This window comes from Hippoglossus stenolepis, chromosome 14 (assembly GCF_022539355.2).
Source record: "Hippoglossus stenolepis isolate QCI-W04-F060 chromosome 14, HSTE1.2, whole genome shotgun sequence".
In the NCBI taxonomy this organism is placed as follows: Eukaryota; Metazoa; Chordata; class Actinopteri; order Pleuronectiformes; family Pleuronectidae; genus Hippoglossus; species Hippoglossus stenolepis.
This window is the reverse complement of record NC_061496.1, coordinates 14,550,508-14,573,815: the sequence shown is the minus strand read 5'-3', so window position 1 is coordinate 14,573,815 and position 23,308 is coordinate 14,550,508. Positions and strand designations below refer to the sequence as shown.

Genomic DNA, 23,308 nt, shown 5'->3' with positions numbered 1-23,308 from the left:
TCAAAGATGGTTTCTGTCATTTTAGTTAGTTCATATCACGCTGATGTTTGTTAGTGTTAGTTTTTCTGGTGAGTTTGGTTTTAATGCGGCATTTGATGCTATAAATATGGGATGAAATGTCATGGTTGACAGCTGAGTCTGACTCGTGATTATTCAAGAGCTTGTATCAGCAGGACCTGAATGAATGACAAGTCAAAACACCTGCTGAGAAAAGGAGATTTCTATTTCTTAAGGTCATTTGGACAACTTCTGTAGAGTTTATTTGGTCAAACCACTTTCCTCACTTCCTAGAAATGTCTGGGAGGTTTTTCCAGCCAGCAAAGTGTAATTCACCAAACAATATATCATCATTCATGTTTCAGTAAGTATCCGAGAGGAAGGTTTGCAGGAGATTGAATCAGGAGGAAAAACACCAGCAGCAACAAGCACCACGAGGAAACACACAGTGAGATGATGAAGATATAAGATGGAATCATAAGCACATAAGCTAAGGAAGAGATTAGCGTGGAGAAATATTTATATCATCCTAAACTCTCCACCCAACTATTGAGGGGAGGTTTTTTAAAATGTGTTTTTTCTTCTGATCATAAAAGCCCCCTTTGAATCTGCCAGTCAGAGCCTCTCATGAATGCCAAGCAGTGGCTCAGCTTTTGCAGTCACAGCATTCAGACCAATCTCAAAGAAGAAGCAAGTCCAATAGAATTCCCCTATGAGGATTTAAAAAAGAAAAAAACAAAACATATCTGTCTTCTTTATGAAGACCTGTGATTCTGCAGCACAATCAATTAAAATAACTGTTCTGGTGGCCCACGGTGAGGTGGGTGGTGTGTGTGTGTGTGTGTGTGTACAGCGGATTGTCTTGACATAAAGAATTGTGTGGAGCAACTCCTACAGTGATGCTCTGGTTGGTTTAGTTAATATAAGCCTCTTCGCCTCCCACAGTGTTCTCCCTCTCATTTTAACCCCCTCCCTATCTGAAACTCTGAATCTGAAACACACACACACACACACACACACACACACACACACACACACACACACACACACACACACACACACACACACACACACACACACACACACACACACACACACACACACACACACACACACACACACACACAGAAGGCACACATCAAATGTTATTCCTCCTTATATCAACAGCGTCAGTAATGGCCTGGCTATATATATGAATCAGTTATCAGTTGACTATCGCCCTGCATATTGGTTTATGTGTCAGTTTGCTAAATGTTTGCTCTTTGGCAGGAATGAATAATTGATTTGGATAAATGATTTATTAGCCATCTGTTGGAAGAGTGAGGGAGGGAGGGAGAGACAGATAGAGAGATGAGGGGAGAGAGAGAGCAAGTGAGAGATCTGATGATTTAGTTCAGTGCAGAGATGATTTGTTGGCAGATCGTCTCGTTCTAGGTCACAAAAGTTCACATTCAGCACGAAGCCAAAGTGGCTCGCTACAGTACATTTTGAATAAACACTAAGATTTGATAAGTGATGATATTTCAGCTTTTTCCAACTCTTTAATATGTTTACACTGTTAAATATAAAAACTGATATGTATTTCAGAACATCTCAAAATAAAATATAAATAATCCAGATGTCTTCTGCATCATTTTATGTCATAGTCTTAATCTTTGGAAGCGAGCATTTAAAATGTGATGCTGTGGGCTTTTCCACTGGCGTCCTTCCATGGGATAATAATTAGAAAAACATATATCATACAATTCCAATGATAATTTTCATCATCATACGGTAATACATTTGGAATGCAGAGAAATAGAGGAGAATATATTTTGGCTCAGGGCTGTTTTGTGCCTTGTGGACAATCAAAGCCAAATGTGACACATGGCTTCCTGGCAAAGATTCTTCTCTGACAGTTACACTGCTCGAGGAGGCTGCTTCAGCAATGACAAACATGGTGTCCTCAGAAAACCCTGTGCAGTGATTAATGTCTGTCACCTACACTTATTGGCAAATTGAACTCTGAACTTTTGCACTGTATTGTTTTCACAAATCAAACTGAAGAGCAGGCACTGATTATAAACTGGACCTTATTTTGCAAATCTATGTTTGATTGATCATAATGGTCTGTTCATGCAGAGCGCAAACAGGATTGTGTCTAGGTCCCAGTGTCTAAAGGTACATAGTGTATATATAATTCACCATCAACCATTCTGAATTCAGGTTTGGGGCTTGGTTTGTCTGCTCAATGCAACTTTAACCCAGTTAAGTGAGATTTTATCGTTTGTTTCCATTTAAAAGAACAGTTTGTGCTCCACTGATCTAAATAAAAATTCACTTTAGATGAATTCTTCATCTTAACATTTCTTCATTTTCTGCCCCTCATAATTCAGCACATTGGAACAAGAAGCACTGAACACTGGAACTCGTCCAGGCCCTATAGACAAATATCTAAATTTTCAAAGACTCTTGCCGTCTATTACCACACCTTACATGAAATGAAATAATACATTTTAGCACCCGATGCCCATTGATAGTTTCCAAACCAACCTGAGGCCCTTTATGTCCTCTGGGTCGTGGCTATAACAGATATTGTTGTATTCTGACCCCAACATGAAAAATCTGCTTTCTCAAAAAGTATCAGTCTTGGTCCTCCAGTCAAGTCTACTGTTTAAGTGGACCCCCTACTTGTAGTGCTCCACCAACCAAACAGTAACTGGGGTCTCAATGTGTCTTCAATGCATCCTCGTAGCTGGGAGAACAGCTTTTCTGTAAGTACAGGTGAGTGGGTCGTCTATTTGCCTAGAAATCACATCGACACACATTATGTAAAGTAATTCAGCATGACAGACTCTCCAGAACCAGGTATTTACTGCACTTTAATCTGCAGGTAACTCTCTGAAACATGCAATTTCATTCTCAACCCCATGTGAGGAATTTCAACAATAATTCAGTTGCAGGATTATTTTGTCAGACAAGTCTTTTACCGCTGCTGTTCAGGAGCAAATGACAAACTGAAAATTGCCATAAAAGTTTGTCGACCTGAAATCTAACGAGTAAAGAGGAACTGCCTGTTTGTGATGAATGCATCTCAGCTCGAACCTCTTTCAAGTAACTTCCACACGTAACAGGGCCGCATTTAAATTTGACTTGAGATCCAGCTGACACCAAGGACAGCTTTCATCTTCAGCTCATCTGCTCTGATCAGATATCAGACTAGACTGATTAAGGGCTCTCGACACGGCCTTTGTTTCACAGAAAGAGAGGAAGAGAGAGGTAGGTGGTATACAGGGAGAGAGAGTGGGCTTGTTAGACCGTCAGTTTCCTTTACATCCTCGTCCTTATTCACTGACTTAATTCAGGATCACAGCTGAAACACCACTTGTTCCCTGGGAAGTCATTTCAATGTCATTTTCCACTTTGTTTGATTCGTAAAATAAAGGCTGGTTGTAAGTATTTTCTCTCACACACACACACACACGCGCGCACGCACGCACGCACACAAAGAGCATTTCCACATCGAACTATAAAAAAAAACTGACAAATCTTTTGTCCTGCTCTGGTCTAATTGTAGAGACATTGACCAGGGAAGCAGCGGGACACGAAGACAGTGACAGCCTGACCTGGGGTGGGGTCCTCAGTCACCACGGTAACTGCTCAGGGGGACACATCCACTCCCGCTGTGTCTGAACTCATCAATCGATCAGACAACAGATGGAAAATAAGACTAGAGAGGACAGATCCGTCTGTGTGTCTACATACGAGTGTGTATGTGTGTGTGTGTTTTTGTGTGTCAGACAGTTCTAACAGGTGTATGACTGCCAAACAGACAGAAGGTGCTGTTGGCTAAAAGACATGCAGTAGTGGCACATTTGGTTCATACACATGAATGCGCGCGCACACACACACACACACACACAGGTTGTGTTTTCAGCGTTCAGTGGGTCAGGTACGGGTACAAGTATTTTCACTATTTTCACAAGACTTCTCTGAGATACTAATATCACATCAACAGCACATCTCAACTTTAGCAACACTGACAAAACTTTAAGGCGAAGAAAAGAAAGGAGAAAATAATGAAAAGGAATGGGTAAATTCGGAAAATGTAAATACTTGTAAATTCATTTCTTACTGAAATAGTACATAAATTGAGAAACTCAAAATATTCTCACTGCCTATTATGAAAGCTGGTGCATGTGCTCTCTCGCTCCTGGCAACAAATAATCCAGTTCTGACACCCGAGAGGAATAAGGACTGTGGCTGCAGCATCTGTTCTCAGAGCAAAAGAAGGCGGTGTCTATTAAAACCATGGTGTTGTCGGATCTCAGAGACTCCACTGAACCATCCCTATTTCAGCCACATGACATTGGTCGTTTCAAAGGCAGGGATGTAGGCTGGTTTTAATGATCTATTGAAAAATCAAAGATCATGAAAATCCGTCCGATTTTTGCAGTTATTCAAGAAGATAATTAGGTGAAGAAAAATAATCATTCGGAGCATCCTTGTGGTTTATTCTGGGTTCTGACCCTAATCACATATTTACAGCATTCCTGGTTTGAGTCCAGCTTATCTCCCATCCCTCCTTTTCTCTCCCCTCTCAATTCATGTCCTAACTGTAGAGTTGCTAATTAAAAAACTAAAAAAGAATAATAGAGAATTATAGGATTTTAAATAAAAATAGGGACAGCAATTTCAAGATGTTAAATCAACAATTACATTTTATTATTTATGCCAAAAGAGCCATTTTAATTTCATGTCACATATTCCTTATGATAAAAATGTCTGTAGACTTGTTGTTGACATCATGATAAAAATATCTGTCAAAATTCTAATCGTCCTGAAGATATAGAAGGTATATAAATATATATATATATATATGTGTGTCTACATCTAAGCCTTATTGTGTCATCCAATCTTCTGAGCATCCTTTTCTCTTCTCTCTGTTTCCCACTTTTCTATCTTACAAGCTTTTTCTGAAGGAGACATAAACAACTCCTCCTTCTCCTCTCATCTAAAACGATCCTGCTCTTTGAAGACAAAGTTGAAATGCTCTTTTCTCCGGTCTCCACAGCTTTACTCTCATCATTCCCTCCACCCCCACCACTCCAAGTGTCTGGCACAAAGTGATGACACAAACCCTTGGTGGGCGTCCCCCTCTGCCAACTGTTGCCAGTCTAATGGAGGCCTTGCCAGCGAGTGAGACGGCAAAGGTGCCAATTAATACGTACGATTACGCATAGAGGCATCCCTCTTATTTCCTCCAGCCTCATCTCTTCTCTCCTTTTGTCTTTGCTGCTCTTTGTCCATTTTTTCTTTCTCTCCTCTCATCTTTCTCTCAGTTCTTGCCCCCCCCCCGACCCCCATATTTGAATTTCAATCACAACAGTCCTCAACTACACCACAACAGCCAGTACCATCTGTTTTTTTCATAGCTCCCTCCCACTCACGCTCTCTGTGTAAGACCATCCCGAAACACCAAGGCAGCTTGCTGAGGTAATCATGGCCTCCAGTGTTGACACCGTTAGCAAATGCTTCCGTAATTACACATGTTTACACATAATGTGGCGTGAGTCAGTGGTATCAGTGGAGGAAAGGTTAGCAGGTTTTGTGGTCTGAGCTATAATAGGCAAGTGTTATTCCTCAATGGGAATAAAATTCTGCAACACAGTTAGGGTTGAAGTTAAGGTTCCTGCCAGTATGAATCTGGAAGATGGCTCTTTCCTTGAGGTACCTTACTTTGTTTCTTTACCTAATCGCAAATCAAATCAAATCTATTTGTAAAGCCTATATTCACAAGCTAGAATTTGCCTCATTGGGCTTAACAATCACTACATGGTGTGACATCCTCTGTCCTTAACCCTCGACAAGGGTGAGGAAAAACGACCCCCCACAAAAACCTGTTTAACAGGGGGAAAAATGCCAAAATCTCAGAGATAGAGTTAGTTAGAAGTAAGTAGATTTGTACAAGATTTGTGATAAAGGCTTTCAAAAACGCAAACTTTGTGTAAGACTTTCTTGACTATTGTGAATTTTATGCTCTTGCTGTGACTTACAGCTAGAACGGCACTGGAGCTCACACCTCCGCCAAGGCTTGACAGACCCCTCAACTTCAAAAAGAAAAAAGATTAAAGTCTAGATCTATGCTGAAATTTAAAGGGTTCTTTCTTGATCCATGTCCCATCTTTCCATCAAGTTTAGTAGAAATCAGTTCAGTAGTTTTTATGTAATCCTGCAAACAAACAAACCAACAAACAATTCCCCAATGGAAGAGGCATATCCCCTGTAATTTTATAACATGGATGACATTTTCATTAATACAGCACTTTAGAACAGTAATTGAGTGTTGTACACAGTAAATATAAAAGACAGACACTCTGTATGACTGTAAATGAATATGAAGAATGATTATAACAGAAAATCACATTTTGCATATTTCTGAACCATATTTTTTATGAATTTGTATGCATACTGCCTGTGGAGGTTGTGGGGGTCTGTAGTGCAGATACTTCCTAATTACTAACTGATAGACAGCACTGGTGACTCATCTAATATCAGCAGATTTCATAAGCTTCATTCACTCTCTAATAGGGTTGCAATCTCAAATGATGGCCCGTAGGTGAGTGTGTGTGTGTGTGTGTGTGTGTGTGTGTGTGTGTGTGTGTGTGTGTGTGTGTGTGTGTGTGTGTGTGTGTGTGTGTGTGTGTGTGTGTGTGTGTGTGTGTGTGTGTGTGTGTGTGTGTCAGACAGAGCGAGAACATTTTCATTAATTTATCTTTGCTGTGGCCAGAATGATAATTTAGAGAGGAATCTATCTGCAGCTCACTTCATCATCCTGAATATAAATATAATCAGACCTGGGAGCCAATTTCATCCAGATCGAATACGTCTCCTTACTCAGTCACAATCAGTAACTCAAATTCAACCCACGGCACAGAAGACAGGAATAAATGCCTTTGCTGTTCTATGTTTTTTTGTGCCTTCATCTTACTTCCAAATCAATGTCCAGGAAATTGCAGAGAAAGCTTGAGGAGAATTTGTTGATTAAGATTATATGTAAATGCATTTTAGAAGATACAGCAACAGGAAAAGCAGGGGAGAGAGTGGATGATAAACAGCTTAAGGCCCCAGACTGGATTCAAACCCTGGAGCCAAACGCTTCACCACAAGCTGACCTCTGTACCAGAGACAACAAACTCATCAATAAGTGCTGTCTCATCCATACAAAGAGCTGAGTAAAAGGTGAAGTCTGATTACAGCATCTGTCACCATTGGGAGAGTCACTGGAGTCTCGTCCCCTCTGTCCCTTTTCAGGCAGGTGAGATTAGAACAGCCATTAGCGTGTGTCTGTCTCACTGTTTTTTAATTAAGTTTCTAATTTTGGTCGTATAGTAATTTACCGGGGGGCTGAGTGTCCTCACGCCTGCCGAATATCAGCTGATCAACATGCTAGAGAGTCAGCAGCCACTCTGACAATCCCTTTCACTACAATCTTCCATCCATCGCTCATACTCTTCTCCCCTCCTCTTTTCTACTCCTTACAACCTTGCATCCTTCCTCTCTCCAACAGCGGCACTTTGTTAAGAAGCCTGAGCTCAGGTCATCAATAATTGAACAGCAAGAATCACGTAGAATTCTCTAAGAGCCCTGTCTGCCACCCTTTGTATTACTGTGCTGTGACATGATTAATATTTCATATGTGTGTGTGTGTGTGTGTGTGTGTGTGTGTGTGTGTGTGTGTGTGTGTGTGTGTGTGTGTGTGTGTGTGTGTGTGTGTGTGTGTGTGTGTGTGTAAAAGAGGCAGATAGAGAGGGGTTTTGGGGTTGATCTGATGTCTCATCAAGCCCCTCCTCTTAAACCATAAACATTTCTGCTCTGACGTTGAAGGATCTCTCTTGGGAAGGGAACTGGTTTGAAATGCCCTTTAATATAACAACTCTCCCCACTGAACTGACTAACTGGTAAATATAAACCCCCTTGGGTCTTTTACTGCAGTGTAAATGATGAACTGTAAGTACATAGACAGAGGTGATGGTTTATGAGCTGTAACCACCTCACAACAGTCCACAGTTGCTCATGGTATTAGATCAGTTCACAACATCCTCTGCCCTCCGGTTAATCCAATATGATGTTCAGAGGTTTAAGTTGAATGTGGTGTTTTCTTGTTACAAACAAAAGTTATGTGAACATTAACCTGTTTAACATTAAGTCGTACTTAAATTCCAATTTGTTAATGTTAACAGTGACTCCTCCACACACATTAAAGTAAGTCATGGAGTTCCACAAGGTTCTGTACTGGGACCGATACTCTTCACTTTATATGTGCTTCCTTTAGGTAGTATTATCAGAAAGCACCACATACATTTCCATTGATACACAGATGACACCCAGCTGTAATTATCGTTGAGGCCAGATGAAACCAATCAGGTAGTTTAACTTTAGGAAGACATGGAGACAAACTGTGGGGTGCTTTTGATGGGAATGAGAACCAACTACAAAAAGAAACAATCTCCAGTGACACAAGTTACCATCACCAAACAAGCTCCTTGTGTAACTCCTGCTCACATACCCCTTTTTTACCTTGGCAATATAAATCCCCCAAAAAATAAAGATTTCCTGTGTAGGTGTTGTAGAGCGGTAAGCAAAAAGGAAGCAGACAGACAAACTAGAACAAACCTGCCAGAAATAACTGAACTGTATATAAAAAACCCAAACAATTAGAAAGAGTCCAAGAACATACTGTGCATTTGGAATCCAGTAAATCTCACAGAATCACCATCGCTTTGAATTCATAATCCTGTTTCACAGATCTGCCTGTACACAGACACACACACACACACACTGTTCAACTCACCCACTGAGAACCACGATGAAGTCCATGACGTTCCATCCATTCCTGAGGTAGGAACCTTTATGAAATACAAAGCCCAGGGCGATGACCTTTATTCCGGCCTCAAAACAGAACATCCCGATGAAGTAGGGCTCTGTCTTCTCCTGTTAATGCAAAGCAAGAGAGCAATCAGATAACTGGTTTGTATTAGTTCAATCTGACCTGAAATGGAAGCATGAAGGGTGCATCTTTTTTTATTGAAGTCTTCATCTGAAGCAGTTTAGACCTATTTGTTTAATTTTAACAACTCAACAGAAGATTGAGAAGTGTGTGTGTGTGTGTGTGTGTGTGTGTGTGTGTGTGTGTGTGTGTGTGTGTGTGGTAAATGCAGATGTTTCCATGTGTGAATATCTCACCAATCTCTTGGACATGGGTGTTTTGTCCTCTCCAGGGAGGTGCTGCTCCAGAGCCAGAACGATACAGTTGGCGATTATTGTGGCGAGGATCATGTACTCGAATGGAGTAGAAGGCTCAAGTTAAGGAACTTAACACACTTATAAGTGACTTACATGACTGAATACAGCTGTTGATTATATATATATATTTTGTAATCTTCAACAAATCTCATGAAAAGATGAAAATCAAACTAAATAAGTCAGTTGCTCAGCATTAATGTCTCACCCTAACCCTAACCCCCTAGCCCCATCCATTATCTATACCTCTTAAGAGGTGGGGTACATGCAGGAGCAATCACAAGCGAATCGCAGGGTCAACATACAGAGACAAACATCCATTCACAGACAGACTACAGACAATTTTGAGTCTCCAATGACCTAACCAATCTGAATGTCTTATGACTGTCGGAGGCTCCAGAGTACCTAAAGAAAACCCTCACAGACACATAAAAACACTCCACACAGAGAAACCTGGGCTTAGGATTCGAACCAGGAACCTCCTTGCTGTGAGGCAATGGAACTAACCACTGCATCACATATTTTTGATGGGATTTATTGACAATAAGAAAAGTGCACATGAAACAGATACAGAGAAAGCTCAAGGATTCTAGGTCACACTCATGTGCTGGTATTCATCGGAGCTCAGCATTACTTCCAATGTGTGTAGTGTAATAAAAAGCTCTAGAAATCATAGTATATTTATACAGCATACAGAGCATCTGTTTTAGGGACGTTAAGGTTCAGATACAGTACAGGCCTGGACATTGTTTTTTCATTTAATTGAAGTACATCAGGCCCAGCAGTGTGTCGCCTAAGCAAAGGTCGACAAGCTTCGACAATCATTCTTCTGTATGGAACAGAATTAATGTGGAATGTAATAAACCCCGCGGCTCCAGACACAACCAGAAGCTGGCTTCACCTTATCAGAGGTCAGCTGCAAAAGACAGCAACACAAGGACACACACACATACACACACTCTTGCGGAGTTGCGCTCCTATAAACAGGGCGACTCTTGCTACAAGCTTTACAGTCTGTTCTGTGGGACCTGAATTGTTGTCAGTTCAACTCTGGCTGCTCTGGGGTTGAGCTTAGAGCATCAATGTGCTCTGTATCTAATGCTCTGCGTGGGCGGTCCCCTCTTTCCTGGTTGTGTGGAGGAGAGGTATAGGAAGGAAGGGAGCTTAAATCTGCAGGGATGACACAGGAAGGGAGAGCGGAAGAATGAAAATGATGTGGGCAATAAAGGGTGATCGGCGGAGGAGAAGAAGATGGTTATATCCAGAGTGAGAAGCTTGTGAAATAGGTGGGTGAGGAGGAGGCAATGGGAGACTGACACCGGACAGGTCGATGCTGCGCTGGCAGTCGTATCCAGCAGGGTTATTCAGGGACGTGTGAGCAATGAGAAGCTAAATAAGCAGAGCAAATACCATAATCTCCCACATGCCCACAGGAGTTCTGACTTAAACCAAGCCTGTGCCACACACTGACTCAGTGGATGCAAGTAATTGCTGAGAACTTAAAAATAAAGTAAAAATAAAAACTATAGCAGCCATCGGCAGACGATGAGCACAAAAACAAATCGTAAAAAGTGTCGGTCTGTCTCAAGCTTGGGGGCTGTTTTCAAGTTTGTTTTGATATTTTCCAGAAGTAGCATCACTTTAGCCTCTAGCCGGCCCCAACGCTCAACGTTCCCATCTTTTTTATATACAGTCTATGGTTCCCACACAATAAGCAGGAATGGGTGGGAAAGGGGAGAAAAGAGAGAAAAAGAAGATAGAAACAGAGGAGGGAGGTATCCACGGCAACAGGCTTCTCATCCGTCCAAAAGTCAATGCTACAAGACGGCAGCTGAGCTTGCGCGCACACACACACGCACACACACACACTTTATGATGTACTAATTATAACCACTAAATGGTGGATCTTGAAGAAAAACAAGCTTGTATATGTCAGCTAAATGACTTAACTGTCTTGACAAAAAAATCTGATCACAAGAAATATATCAAGACATATATATGAGACGTTTGCCCAAGAGCCTGGATGTCAGCTGGTGTGTGTGACGCGGATCACGGTGCGTCTTCCAGCTTTAGCAACAAGGTGTCTCGTGAGCAATCCTGTGAGTCACAGTGACGCTGGCACTCAGCCTTGATTCCTCAAACAATTGTGTAAAAATAGAAACGGAGACAGAGTGTGATGCCACATTCATCTGCGAGCGCGCTCCAGCCCAGATTGGGCCTGAGCCCCTGTGATTATTATTGCATGAGTTGAAAATAAAAATGAATCATGGGCATCTGAGTTGGGCTTATTGGAAACCTGTGAATTATCTGCAGCATGTGTGTTTATATGTGTGTGAGCCACAGGTGGAGAACAGTATCAAATATACAAAGATATAGAGGAAGGGCAGGGGTGTAATCTCCATTTTGGAGTGAAATCAATGATGAAGCTCTGTCTGAGTCTGGAGAATGAAGACACTGATACACTACAAATTAAATATCTATTTATCAATGTAATTCAAACTGTGCTGTTGTTAAAATATGGCTAAGATAAGAAAGCTATTATCAACTGAACAGATTTGGCTGACTGCTGCAACAAACTATATTCAATTTCATTCCACATTTCAGTGGCCTGTTTTAACCCTGATAATAAATGCAGCCCGAATAGTCCAGTTTACAAATGCTTATTTATACTTGTTTCATATCCTACAGCTACACTTATTTAAAATAAAGATTTAAAAAGCAGGTAATAAGCAAGAAAACTGTTTTTATAATTGGAAATAATGAGAGTAGGACCATAACTTCATGAGGGACATTCCTTTGGTAATTTTACATTTCCACTTTTTATGCAAGGCTTTAGTTCAAGGGAAATTAATGGACTTTCTCAAATCTAAGTTGACTAATGAAATTAGAGCCTATGTAATTTAAATCATGATAAAAGGCCTCGGAGGGAGATCTACACACTCACACCAAGTTCTCATTCCAGTGGATTGGAAAGTGGACTCTTTGCCCCATATGTGTCTCAAACAGGTTTGTTTTTAATAAAGCAGAAAAACTATGTCTGTCATCCAGTAAGCACGTCTTACTCTCACATGGTTATTCATGTGTGCCCTGATGAAACAAACTCTATTAAATCAAACAATCAATTATTTACAGGTGTACCTTCTCAATGGGAAACTTCCCGCTGTGGGGGATCCCAGTGGGGATCAGAGAGGAGGAGCAGCTGCCAGTTCCCACCAGGCCCGCCACACTAAACTCAGGTAATTTGCTTCATTATCCCTGCCTCTCGTCTGCCAGGCCTCGACCTGCCTTCATTGAATTCAACCTCAAGCGACTGACAGTTAGACTAGCACACCTATAAAATCACCCCTTATTCCTATAAACCAGCACAAAGGGACATAAAAAAAGAAAAAATAATATGTACTCAAACTACTATCAAAATAAAGAGCAACACGCTCTCACAAGCCCACACACGCCTCGCTGGCTCCAGTACAAACCCAAACCACAGAAGCCTCTGGATATTTCCTGCATTGATCATCTGCTGTTAATTGAGAAAGAAGAGCCTCTTACGGCGCAGTGACAGCAGCAAGTTGTGTTCCAAACGCAAGGCTGACCTTTACGTCCTGCTGAGACTGAGTGCGTGTGTGTGTATGTTTGTGTGTGCACTTGTGCTTCTATTCGTGTGGGGACGGCTTTGAGTTTTAGACAATGGGAACAAGGCAGCAAGTAACCATTCAATTCACAATCGATGAATCCAGCAAGTACTTCCTTAAACGAATCAATTTGCCTGGAAAATGTCAGAACATAGTGAAAAATATCCAGGGTGACGTCTTCAGATGTCTTTTGTAACAAATAGTCAGAAACCAACAATATTTCATGTTCTATTGCATAAGGCCTCATGAAATCCTGATATTTGATGCGCTGACCCCTGTGAGTGTCTGACATGTTTACTTAAAAGGTACTAAAATGATAATTTCATTATCTTTTATATAAAATTTTCTGGAAATAAGCTAATTGACAAATTGACACATTGCTGCAGCTCAGTAAAGTGTGCAGAAAGTAGACAAAAAAACGCATTATTCAAACTTAATAAACAGTAGCTGTTGGACAGAAGGGATGAAAACCAGAAGACGAAAAACGGGTAACATTTTGGGCACAGACCTTTCATCAAGTCTCCAGTTTCTGAGCCCAAAAACGTTATCTACCTGGGAGGTGAAATAAAAACAGTTTGTGGGAGAATTAACTGGTTTGCGCACATTTCTCTTCTTCTGGTTAAAGTAGTGCTCAAGATTCGAGCGAGTAGTCTGTACTTGCAGGACTAAGGGTGGTTAAGCTTAAGGCTAAAGAATACACTCTGTTATTAAGGGTCCTCACAAGCATGTTTATATAATTTATATATATGTACAGTATGTGTGCACACTAAATATGATCCACATATACATAGTGAACTGATCCACTCATCACAGCCACAGTGGAAATTGACCAGAATACGACATCACTCAGCTCAGCATCCCTCCCTTTAAAACCATATTAGCAAACAATATAATATAGTCTGACTCAGTGAGTAATGACTAGTTGTAATAGCACACGACACAGCGATCAGACATCATTACATATAATTCCTGTTAATGTCTGTTAATCAGATACAGTAGAGCTCATTAGATGTAATGAGACACTCCCTCCATAACAGCACATTAACCTGGAGGTGGTTCAGTCCGGCTGCTTTTCTTCTGGTCACTACAGCACATACAATGCTTTCATTTACCACGCCCCAGTATGTACATGTATGTGCATGGAGATATGGTTGAATTATTTCTTAGTAATGACCCAACCACTTAATTATCTATATTGTGATGACACACATACAGTAACGTGCACACACACAGACACGCACTTCAACCCTTTTACCTCAGCTGATGATTGAAATTCATCCTGTTTCTATTTTTAATCAGCTCAATGAACGGGGCCCACCGTGAAAGAAAAAAAACCCACAAGCCGCAATCAACAAAAGGAGCACACTCATTCTGTTTACTGGGGTTTTCAAAAATCAGCAGTGGGGCCAGTAAGTCAGTCAGGAAGCTGCTGAATGGAGCAGAACAATGGAAGTGAAGAGGCCACACCTGGCCCAGACACCTGGTGAGCTGCAGCACAAACACGCCACTAATGCACATTTACGTGTGGTCCTTCCTCCTCAGCAAAGCAGAGGAATCATTTTCACTTGATAGAAGAGTGAGTCTATATGGAAAAACCAGCCAGACAATATGTAACATATATTTGGCTAGGTGAGTTAGGGTTTCAACTTAACATACAATAGTGCAGAAAACATCAATAACATGTCTTTAAATTTCTTGTTTTGTTTGATCAGCAGCAGAAAACCCAAATATATTCAGTTTGCAGTGAAATAAAACAGAAAAAATAAGCAAATCATCATACTGGAGAAGAATGTTTGACAATTTTTGCTTAGAAATGACTTATTAACTATGAAAATAGCTGCTAATTAATTTTCTTTTACAATTAAGCAATCACAACAGCTCTAGTTGAGTTTGTTTTATCTTTTGTATAAATTGACCAGGAGACACAATGAGTCTGATGGCAACAGCCGGTCTTCATAGGGTTTTGTTGACACAAAATATATGAGCCATACATGGAGAATCTCCTCTCTGTTCCACTAATCCACTTTCCACTGACAACTCCTCCTCCTCTGCAGTGGTTCCTGTCTAAATAAAGCTATTTATATAACCTGTGTCAAACTGATACATAATTTCACCCACTTGTGGGTTTCCGTTGTATCAGAATAACGATACAAACTTTGGTGCTTATTCTGTCTTTTCACTTTCTAATAGTACTGCATTGTATTTCAATTAATCTAGCTCATATGAACCAGAGAAGTGGGTTGTTATTCAAACATTTTCCAGACTGGACTCTGATAGTGTGTGTGTGTGGTGGTTGAATTTCTCATGTGTCGTGCTGTGTGTGCTGTCCATGGTGCTGAAATTTCCCACCGATTCTCCCCCACTTGTGGGAATATGAGGTGATGTTCTATTTGTGGGCCTGTTACACCTTATGAAAAATATATGTAAGTTTTTTTTTACAGACCAACAGGAAGACCATGTGTATTTTACACCTACATGACTCCTTGCACATATTGGATGAGTGTGTTTGTAATTCACACCTTACCCACTTCATTTTCACCATGAAGCAGAAAAAAAAGGATATGGCCACTCAATGATTTTCTTGGCGTACTTCCTGACCACGTTGTCCTCGCCAAAGATGAACAGGGACCTGTTGACGGTGAAGCAGTTCTCCCTGACCGGGATGGGGTTGTACAAGGCCATGGTGCGGGCGCGCTGCGCTTTGGTCTGCTTGAAGGCTGGGGAGATGCCACCTGTGGACACCGCCGCCCCATCGCGGTTCCGGTTGCGCTCGGACCCTCCATCCCCTGAGCTCAACAAGCCAGGAACGTCGTCTCCAAATCTGGCCATTCTGTCAAAAGCAAACACCAACACGGGAGGAGACAGAGAGAGTGAGACGGGAGAGGAGAGAGCAGGGGGAAGGAGGTTATGTCCTCCTGGAAAGCAGGGCGCGGTGCTGCGCTTGGTGTGGCGAGATCCTGACCAGTTTCAGTCCATCGCCCAAAACAAAGAAACTTCAAAACCAGATCAAAACATGAACGGATATCTCGTCCGATGAGGAGCCGTGTAGAGCAGCACGTCGATCCACCTTATTAGTGCGCTGTGCGTAAAAAAGGAAACAACAAAATAAAAAAAGTAATTATATCCCGCTTCATTTAACGAACCCGTGGTCTTATTAAATGAAGTTGTGGAATCGGTTTCATTTTGCTGCGTTTTATCCATTCAAACAGCAAAGAGAGCGAAGAGAGAGGAATCTGCAACAGGTCACGTCTCCAGCCATCCTCAGTCCCCGGAGCGAGGAGGAGAGGAGCAGGTTAATCCATGGATTTTTAAATAAACTGGCAACAGTCCACTAACTAATTCAGAGCACATCAGTCCTGTCTCCTCTCTCCGCGTCTCTGTTGACCACCTACGGCAAGAGCACTATCCTGCTGCATGTGCAAGCGCAGGACGGAAAAAATTATATATTAAATAATAAGAGGGAAAAAAAAAACTTTGGCGTCTTTCACATTTCACCCCCACCCCCGAAACAACGCGAAGAAAATTACGCGTCACTCGCAATAAGAGAAAATCCTGAATCCGGCTCCTCTGCAGCGGGATAGTGAAGGAAGCATCTCCCCCGGTTCCCCCCGCACTGTGAAAGAGGAAAGAAGACAACAGTGTCTCCTCATGCAAAGCGACAGGATCAACACACCTCTGCTATAGCCTCTGTCCAACCCTGTACCCACGCTGCTTAACGTGCGCATGTAAACCGCGAGGAGAGGCAACACAGCGTATTGCAAGGAATTATTAAAAACCTCAGTGAAATGAAAACAATCATTAGACGCAACTGCCTCCACCAGGAGATCATAATTAACTGTAATTATCCGAACTATTAAAATGCAGCCGCACACCGGTTCTGTGCGTTTTGCTGAACATGTGCGTAACCTTCTCTCTCCAATCGACTGTGGTCAGTGACAACAGCCTTTTTTATTCGTGACTGGTCAACAGCAATTTGAAGATGAACCACGCTGTGATATTCGGCTTTGACTTGTGTTGTTCACCTTGCATGGTCACGCCTCAGGGCGAGCGCAGTGGATGCTGGTCACGTATCAGATCTGGAGGAGTGTGTGTGTGTGCGTGCGTGTGCGTGTGTGTATGTGTGTGTGTGTGTGGAGAGGAGAGGAGGAATAAACAAACACCTGTTGTGAAATGAGCGCAGCAGCAGCAGCAGCTCACTCAAGAGGACGACAGCGAGCTTCTCTGGCTAATTACAGGGTGTGGAACCTACTATTGAGAGAGGCATGATAGTGAGTGGGGGGGACTCATGCTGCTGTGTGCTGCTGACTGGAAGTGATCATATCTATAGTCTCATGAGGGTGTGGTTGTTGCAATCAAGGAGTGAAGGGCAGGGACCAATGCAACGCTGACAGATATGGGAAACATGAGTGTACAGGGAGCAATAACAGGATGATTCTGGTATTATTGTTTCTTTCTTTTATTGTCAACAAATCATGTAAAGTAATTCTACTAACAAGTATCGTGTTAAAGCCTATATTCTATCGCTCTGTGCCACAGATGTAAAAGAGCAAGACAATATGCCCTATATATATACAGCTATATGCTTTGGATATGATATATACAATTAAACGCTTGCACCCACATACAGTCAAGCAGCCTATCATACACACAACCAGTCTGTTTTGGGGTTAGGGTTATTTACTCCACTAAGGAGGTTATTTTTTCACCCCTGTCCATTTGGGTTAGGGTTTGTTTTGTTTGTTTGTTTGTTTATTTGTTTATTAGCAACATTACACATTAAACTACTGGGCAGATTAACACTAAACTTGGTGGAAGGATGTGTTATCGTTCAGGGAAGAACCCAATAAATAAGGTGTAGACCTGAATCAGAGGCCCGACATTTTCATTGATTTCTCAAAGAAGAAATGAATGGATCTTGAAGAAAAGAAATCTGGCAGGTTCAGGGGACTGGTATTTGGTGCTAATTCAAATAAAAATCTGGATCCAGTGAATTTAAGTGTGGTTTCACAAAGGGAGTGTTTGGCCTTGGCAGATGCATTCTCAACCTGAAGCTGTGGTGGAATCTTTTTAATTCCTTTATGCTTAAATTACAAGTCCAACCAGGCACCTACTATAACACATCTGTTGTATTTCTTCTCCTTATATGTAACAGTGTTTATCAGGCTTATATTCTAAATAATCAATGAGCCACATTTTTGCACTGGTTGACACGTTTCTTCATTGTCACAAACATGGGCGCTGTAGTTTAGTCTGTCTCTCTGTCCTGCTGTAAATACTCAGTAGCAGATTAAATTTGTGTTGAAGCGCCTTTTAAAACAGTACCCAACAAATGCACAATTTACAGTGCCCGGATGAAATTACGTTTTTAAAGGTTATTTTGAAGATTTACTCTGATTGAAAACAGTGGGCTTGGGGCTGAGACAAACGTATTGTTGGTTTTTTGGTCTTTTAATGCATTTTAACGTCAATAATAAAAATATGAAATAACTCTGGTCTTATCCTTTAAATGAGGCAATGGAGCCCTACACAAAGAAAAACACCACCACAAAACAAAAGCATATGACGATGCCTGAATAAAATCCTTGTTCTTACAGAGCATTCAAATTGAGAGTCTGCGTAAAGTAAAATTCACCAGCCATCATCACACAGTTTTGAATCTGAAATAGTGAAGTAATAGTGATGGAGGCTGAAGACAAAGAGAAGAACCGCAGGAGATTAACCACAACGCTGACACTGATGGGTGTTTAGTGATGGTGGTGTGACGGAGGCAGTGTTCAATGGTGTGTGGCCTCTGACTCATTAGTGCTCCAACACAGTATGGACATTAAAAATAGAACATACAAAAGACAGATGGTTTCTTGTTCTATACAGTCAGAAGAAACATACAGCTTCTCCTCCAGTTATAAAGCAACAAAAAAAAAATGCTTTAGAAAAAAAAAAATCACATTTCATTTCGTTTTAGATGTTTCAGTTGTGTGTGATTGAAATGTCACTTCCTCCACTCTCTCGGCGCCGCAGCACACAAACAATATCATGTCATTGTTTTCTGCCGGGATGAGAGAGTGCAGCAGCAGTCACAGCTTTCTTGGCTGAGAGGGGAGGAGTGAATTATGATAATTGTGTGTTAGCAACAGAGATGACGGAGGGAGGATGGATCTTTCCTGTAGAAAGGCAGAGAGCGAGCAGTTACAGTCTGTGATGTAGGTGATGATTTGAATACTCTTTTTTTCCTCACATTAAAAATCACCCTTTGGAATCTAAATATTCGTTATATTGTTTAAGTACTATCAACACAACATGATTGACATCAGTGGCCCTGAGGTTAGTTGGTGCCACATGCTTTATAAATCAGCTGTTAGGCATTAATATGAACACCTTTCTGGATGACTGGTTGTAAGTCAGCAGTTGTTGATAGATTTTGGTACTAAAGTGGTCAAACAGTTCATTGTTAGATACCTAAAAGATAAGTGAAGTGCTTCCCTTGAACCTTTATACCTGATCAATGGAGCATTTGGTAAACTTAACGTCTCTTCCTTCATTATTTTGGCTTTTTCAGTAGTTAAATGGATACAACTGAGACACTGGAGGAAAAAGTGACCACGCCCTCATGTAGCAAGGGCTCCAAGAATGCTTCAGTTGGCTGCTTATGACTCCCCCTCTCCAATTTGTGTATATGTTTATATCTGATAAGATTGATATTAAATGAAGCGATTTTTATTTGGATTTGTTCAAACTTTCAATTATATATTGTTTATCATGTTTGTTTAAATACAGCGTGAGTAAATATACATTTGTGTATTGGCCATTATTAAAATTGAACCAGTTTGTTAAACAACTTAAACAGGGGTTTCCCTCCAGTCAATGTTTATCATGCATCCATCCATTCTTGTTTATCTAAGAGGAGTAAACTGATGCTTTGAACCAAGAGACCAGGGAGAAATCCTAAGGAACTCAAGATCTGAAATTTAGTCTTTTATTGAAGAACTGAAATATTTTATTGGAAAGCTGAAAAAGCTTGAACTGTATTAAAACACCAGAATATGATGGAAAACAACAACAACCAATTTTTATAAGGTAGACACAACTGAAGAACTGGTGTCTAATTGGACATTGCGTAAATTTTGGAAAACCATCTCTTGGCATTAAAAGTTGTCTAGTTTGCAAAAATCTAGCCGAGAAATGCGGGGGTTACTAAGGTTACCAGCTGTCATGACAGCAGGTTGACAGTCACTGCTCTGGTAATGGGACTTAGTGCCACAGAACTGAGTTGTGAACAAAGATTTGAATTCAAAAATAGAACGTGGGGATGGCGATACCTGGTGGGCTTGGATTTGAAACCTGGTCATTATCAGCCACTTCCATTTATAGTTGTGTAACTAGAGTAGCTACTTACCCTGAGGGAAAATAACAATGTTATAAACTCAGCGCCCATTCACCCCTGCACGTTAGGTTTCTGAACGCAAGCACACAAACTGCATCGGCATAATTCCAACAAGTTTCTGTGTGCTGAATTCTTATGGCTATTCTCAAACCTTATTCTACTTGTTGATCTCTATTCATGAGATAGTGCTGTGCTCAACCCACATAAATCCAGAAATAGAAGACATTTTAGTAGCCTACACCTTTTTCTCTATAAAAAAATAAATGCTAAACAGATTTGAGCTCATTTTGGATTTGTTGGGTATTTTGTATGATTTTCAGAAATGGATTTGGAGACAATGACACATTAATGAGGGATTGTGCAGCTCAGTCAGTGTTCTGTGTTTCTGCTAAAAATATCACATTCAGAAACATTATGACAACTTCAGCTTCATGCCATGAGATGTGCTAACTCAGCAAGGACAGCGGGGACCACATACAATGACAAGTCAATTCAGAAAGGTACTTACACTAAATGATAAACTTTAGGTAAATCAACATGTACCTCTGGCTATTTCTGTTTCTTTTATTCTTCATTTAATTTGAAACCAAGCGCAGGTAAGTGAAACATAATAGAGAAAGAAAAAGGCCAAATCAATCCGTGACTAAATGAGAGGTAGTGTAATTGGAGTAGTACAGAGTACGTGCTGGCAGCCACTGTAGTGAGTTACACTGAGAAGTCACATGATTTACACAGCACTGTGTGACAGACAGAGAGACGTCAGATAAGGAATCTGTGTGTCCGTCTGATGCAGACGTGTCAACACATTTTCATCAATGTGGAGAAGTGATGGCAGCTGTGGGAGGAGCTTTTATTGTGAAGGTATAAAAGAGCAGATCAAAACACACACTGAGACAGTGCCATCAAAACACGTCATCATCCAGGAAGAGTTTCGGAAATGTGCATATTTGTCATTTTCTTTTAACTCAATAACCGTCCGTTGTAATTAATGCATACTTGTTTTAATCTTGCTAGTTAAAGAAACTAAGAACTAACTAAAATGACAGAAACCAAGTTTATTTGGTGTGTTTTTCTGACTTCTTTGTTGTGCCCATGTCCCATCCACTAACATGGACAAAGCAGAACTAATTACCTATACTGCAGCCAGCCACCAGATGGCGACAGAGACACTTTGGCACTTTTGGGGAGGTGTCATGTTGTCCATCTTCATATAGTCTACGGTCTATGAGTTCAACATCTTAGTTAAGCTTAGTTAACATTTGCTACCAAGTACAGTGACTGAGGAGAATGAGTCAAAAACCAATGTGTTATCATACTAGTTGGCCTGAGGATGGCGCTAAATCAAACATGGAGGATCACCCAAGTCCTTATGCATTACAGCACTTTGAGAGGCTTTTGAGATAAATGCTATGGTTTTAACACACAGAAGCATCCTGCTCGTGTTCAATGCTTCACAGTCCCGAAGTATGAAGACTTTGATTGCACACAAGAATCTAATTCATTTAATTTTAAGTTTTAAACTGTGCATTTGAGGAGAAAAAGTTTCCTTGTAAGTTGCTGTGACTGTCGACAGGGTAATCTAACATGAAATTGTTTTATAGCTGTCATTGCCAAAACAGTTTCTATGGCAACAAGAGATCCTCGGAGAGACGATGCTGTCCAGCTTACACGTACTGGCAAAAATGTGAGCAACAAAGTGGTGTTACTCCCATTTGCTGCAACAATTAAAAACAGACAATAAACAAAATGGTGGGACCTAAAAACAAAGGGAACTTTAACAGATTGCTTGAAAGTGAGTGGTAATAAAAAAAAAATACATAATATCTCACAGTTTTATCAAACCAAGACAGATTGTTGTTTTGTAGTGATTACAGTAAATATACATATACAATGAACATCAAATTCAACTTCAAGTTGAGAATTAATGACCACGGAGCCGTAACCCCCTGTCTGCTCTTTGTTTGTCTGCTCTAACTCAGTCTGATATTGTGTTCATTTATTAGGATCTACTGTTCCCTCCTTCTCACTCCAGGTCTCTGAAGAACACACTGGATGATTACAGTTTTCTTCCTCTCCACACGCTCGTCTCATACCTGTGCACATTTGCACCTGGTCTTTAACACACACACACACACGCACACGCACACGCACGCACACACACCCTTAACTTAAAATGACCTCACCTAAAAACATGTCTCTATTTTGAAATGTAATGATTTATGTTATGGGGTCTTGCTGTTTGTCCCCATTAGATAGAGTTGACCCCATGATGGGACTCTTTTTTTTTACTTGAAAAGATATTAATATTTTTGTAGTCCAAATGTGGACTGGTGGAGATCACAGAACTGAATCAGCACGAAAACAATCTGTTCACACAGTCTGTTCACACAGCTGATGTACAGCTGATGTGTGACAAATTCATTATAATATGGGTTAAAGCATGACCAGACTGGCAAAGAAAATGATACAATGTTTGAAATTGAGGGACTGCTTTTCCACTGTCTTACAGAAATGCGTATGGTCCACAGTTGGAGACTTGAAAGAGCTTATGTTTGAGCCACTGCTACTGTTGGTTTGAGACAATGACATATGATGAAAATATTGAAGTAATTTTGATATAGCAGTAATGAACCTAAACACACTTTTACGACTAAAGATGTATTATTTTGGTTATTATTCTCTTATAAACACCCGCTTCACATACTGTCAATTTGTGTCAGAAGTTCTCACCAATTATCTTTCATATTGGTTCATGCTCCAACTTACAAAAAACTAACCGCTGTGCCGTCAGTGTGCCATCGACCTGAGCCAAGATTTGAACATGACAAAGAAAAGCTCGGGGCAAACACACGAAGGACAGACTGACGGCCAAGCCAGACCTATTGATGTGGTAAGATGAAGGGGCTGGGAGATGCGCTATATTTAGCTTCATTGACATGGTAATGCTTAGGACATGAGAGGACCTTCGTGTGTGTGTGTGTGTGTGTGTGTGTGTGTGTGTGTGTGTGTGTGTGTGTGT

The 23,308-nt window shown here is 40.9% G+C and overlaps 1 protein-coding gene across 2 annotated transcripts in view; it reads right to left on the bottom strand.

Annotated features, from left to right (window-relative positions):
- Positions 1-23,308, bottom strand: part of LOC118121388 (voltage-dependent R-type calcium channel subunit alpha-1E) — a 91,299-nt gene that overhangs the window by 43,648 nt on the left and 24,343 nt on the right. The window contains exons 3-5 of one of the 2 annotated variants that reach the window (XM_035177222.2): positions 15,472-15,738; positions 9,223-9,328; positions 8,831-8,970 (exon numbers count right to left, since the gene is read on the bottom strand). In XM_035177222.2, the coding sequence (XP_035033113.1) occupies positions 8,831-8,970; positions 9,223-9,328; positions 15,472-15,738 (513 nt within the window). Of the gene's footprint in view, positions 1-8,830; positions 8,971-9,222; positions 9,329-15,471; positions 15,739-23,308 lie in introns of those variants that run through there. The other variant, XM_047343199.1, reaches the window with a different exon arrangement.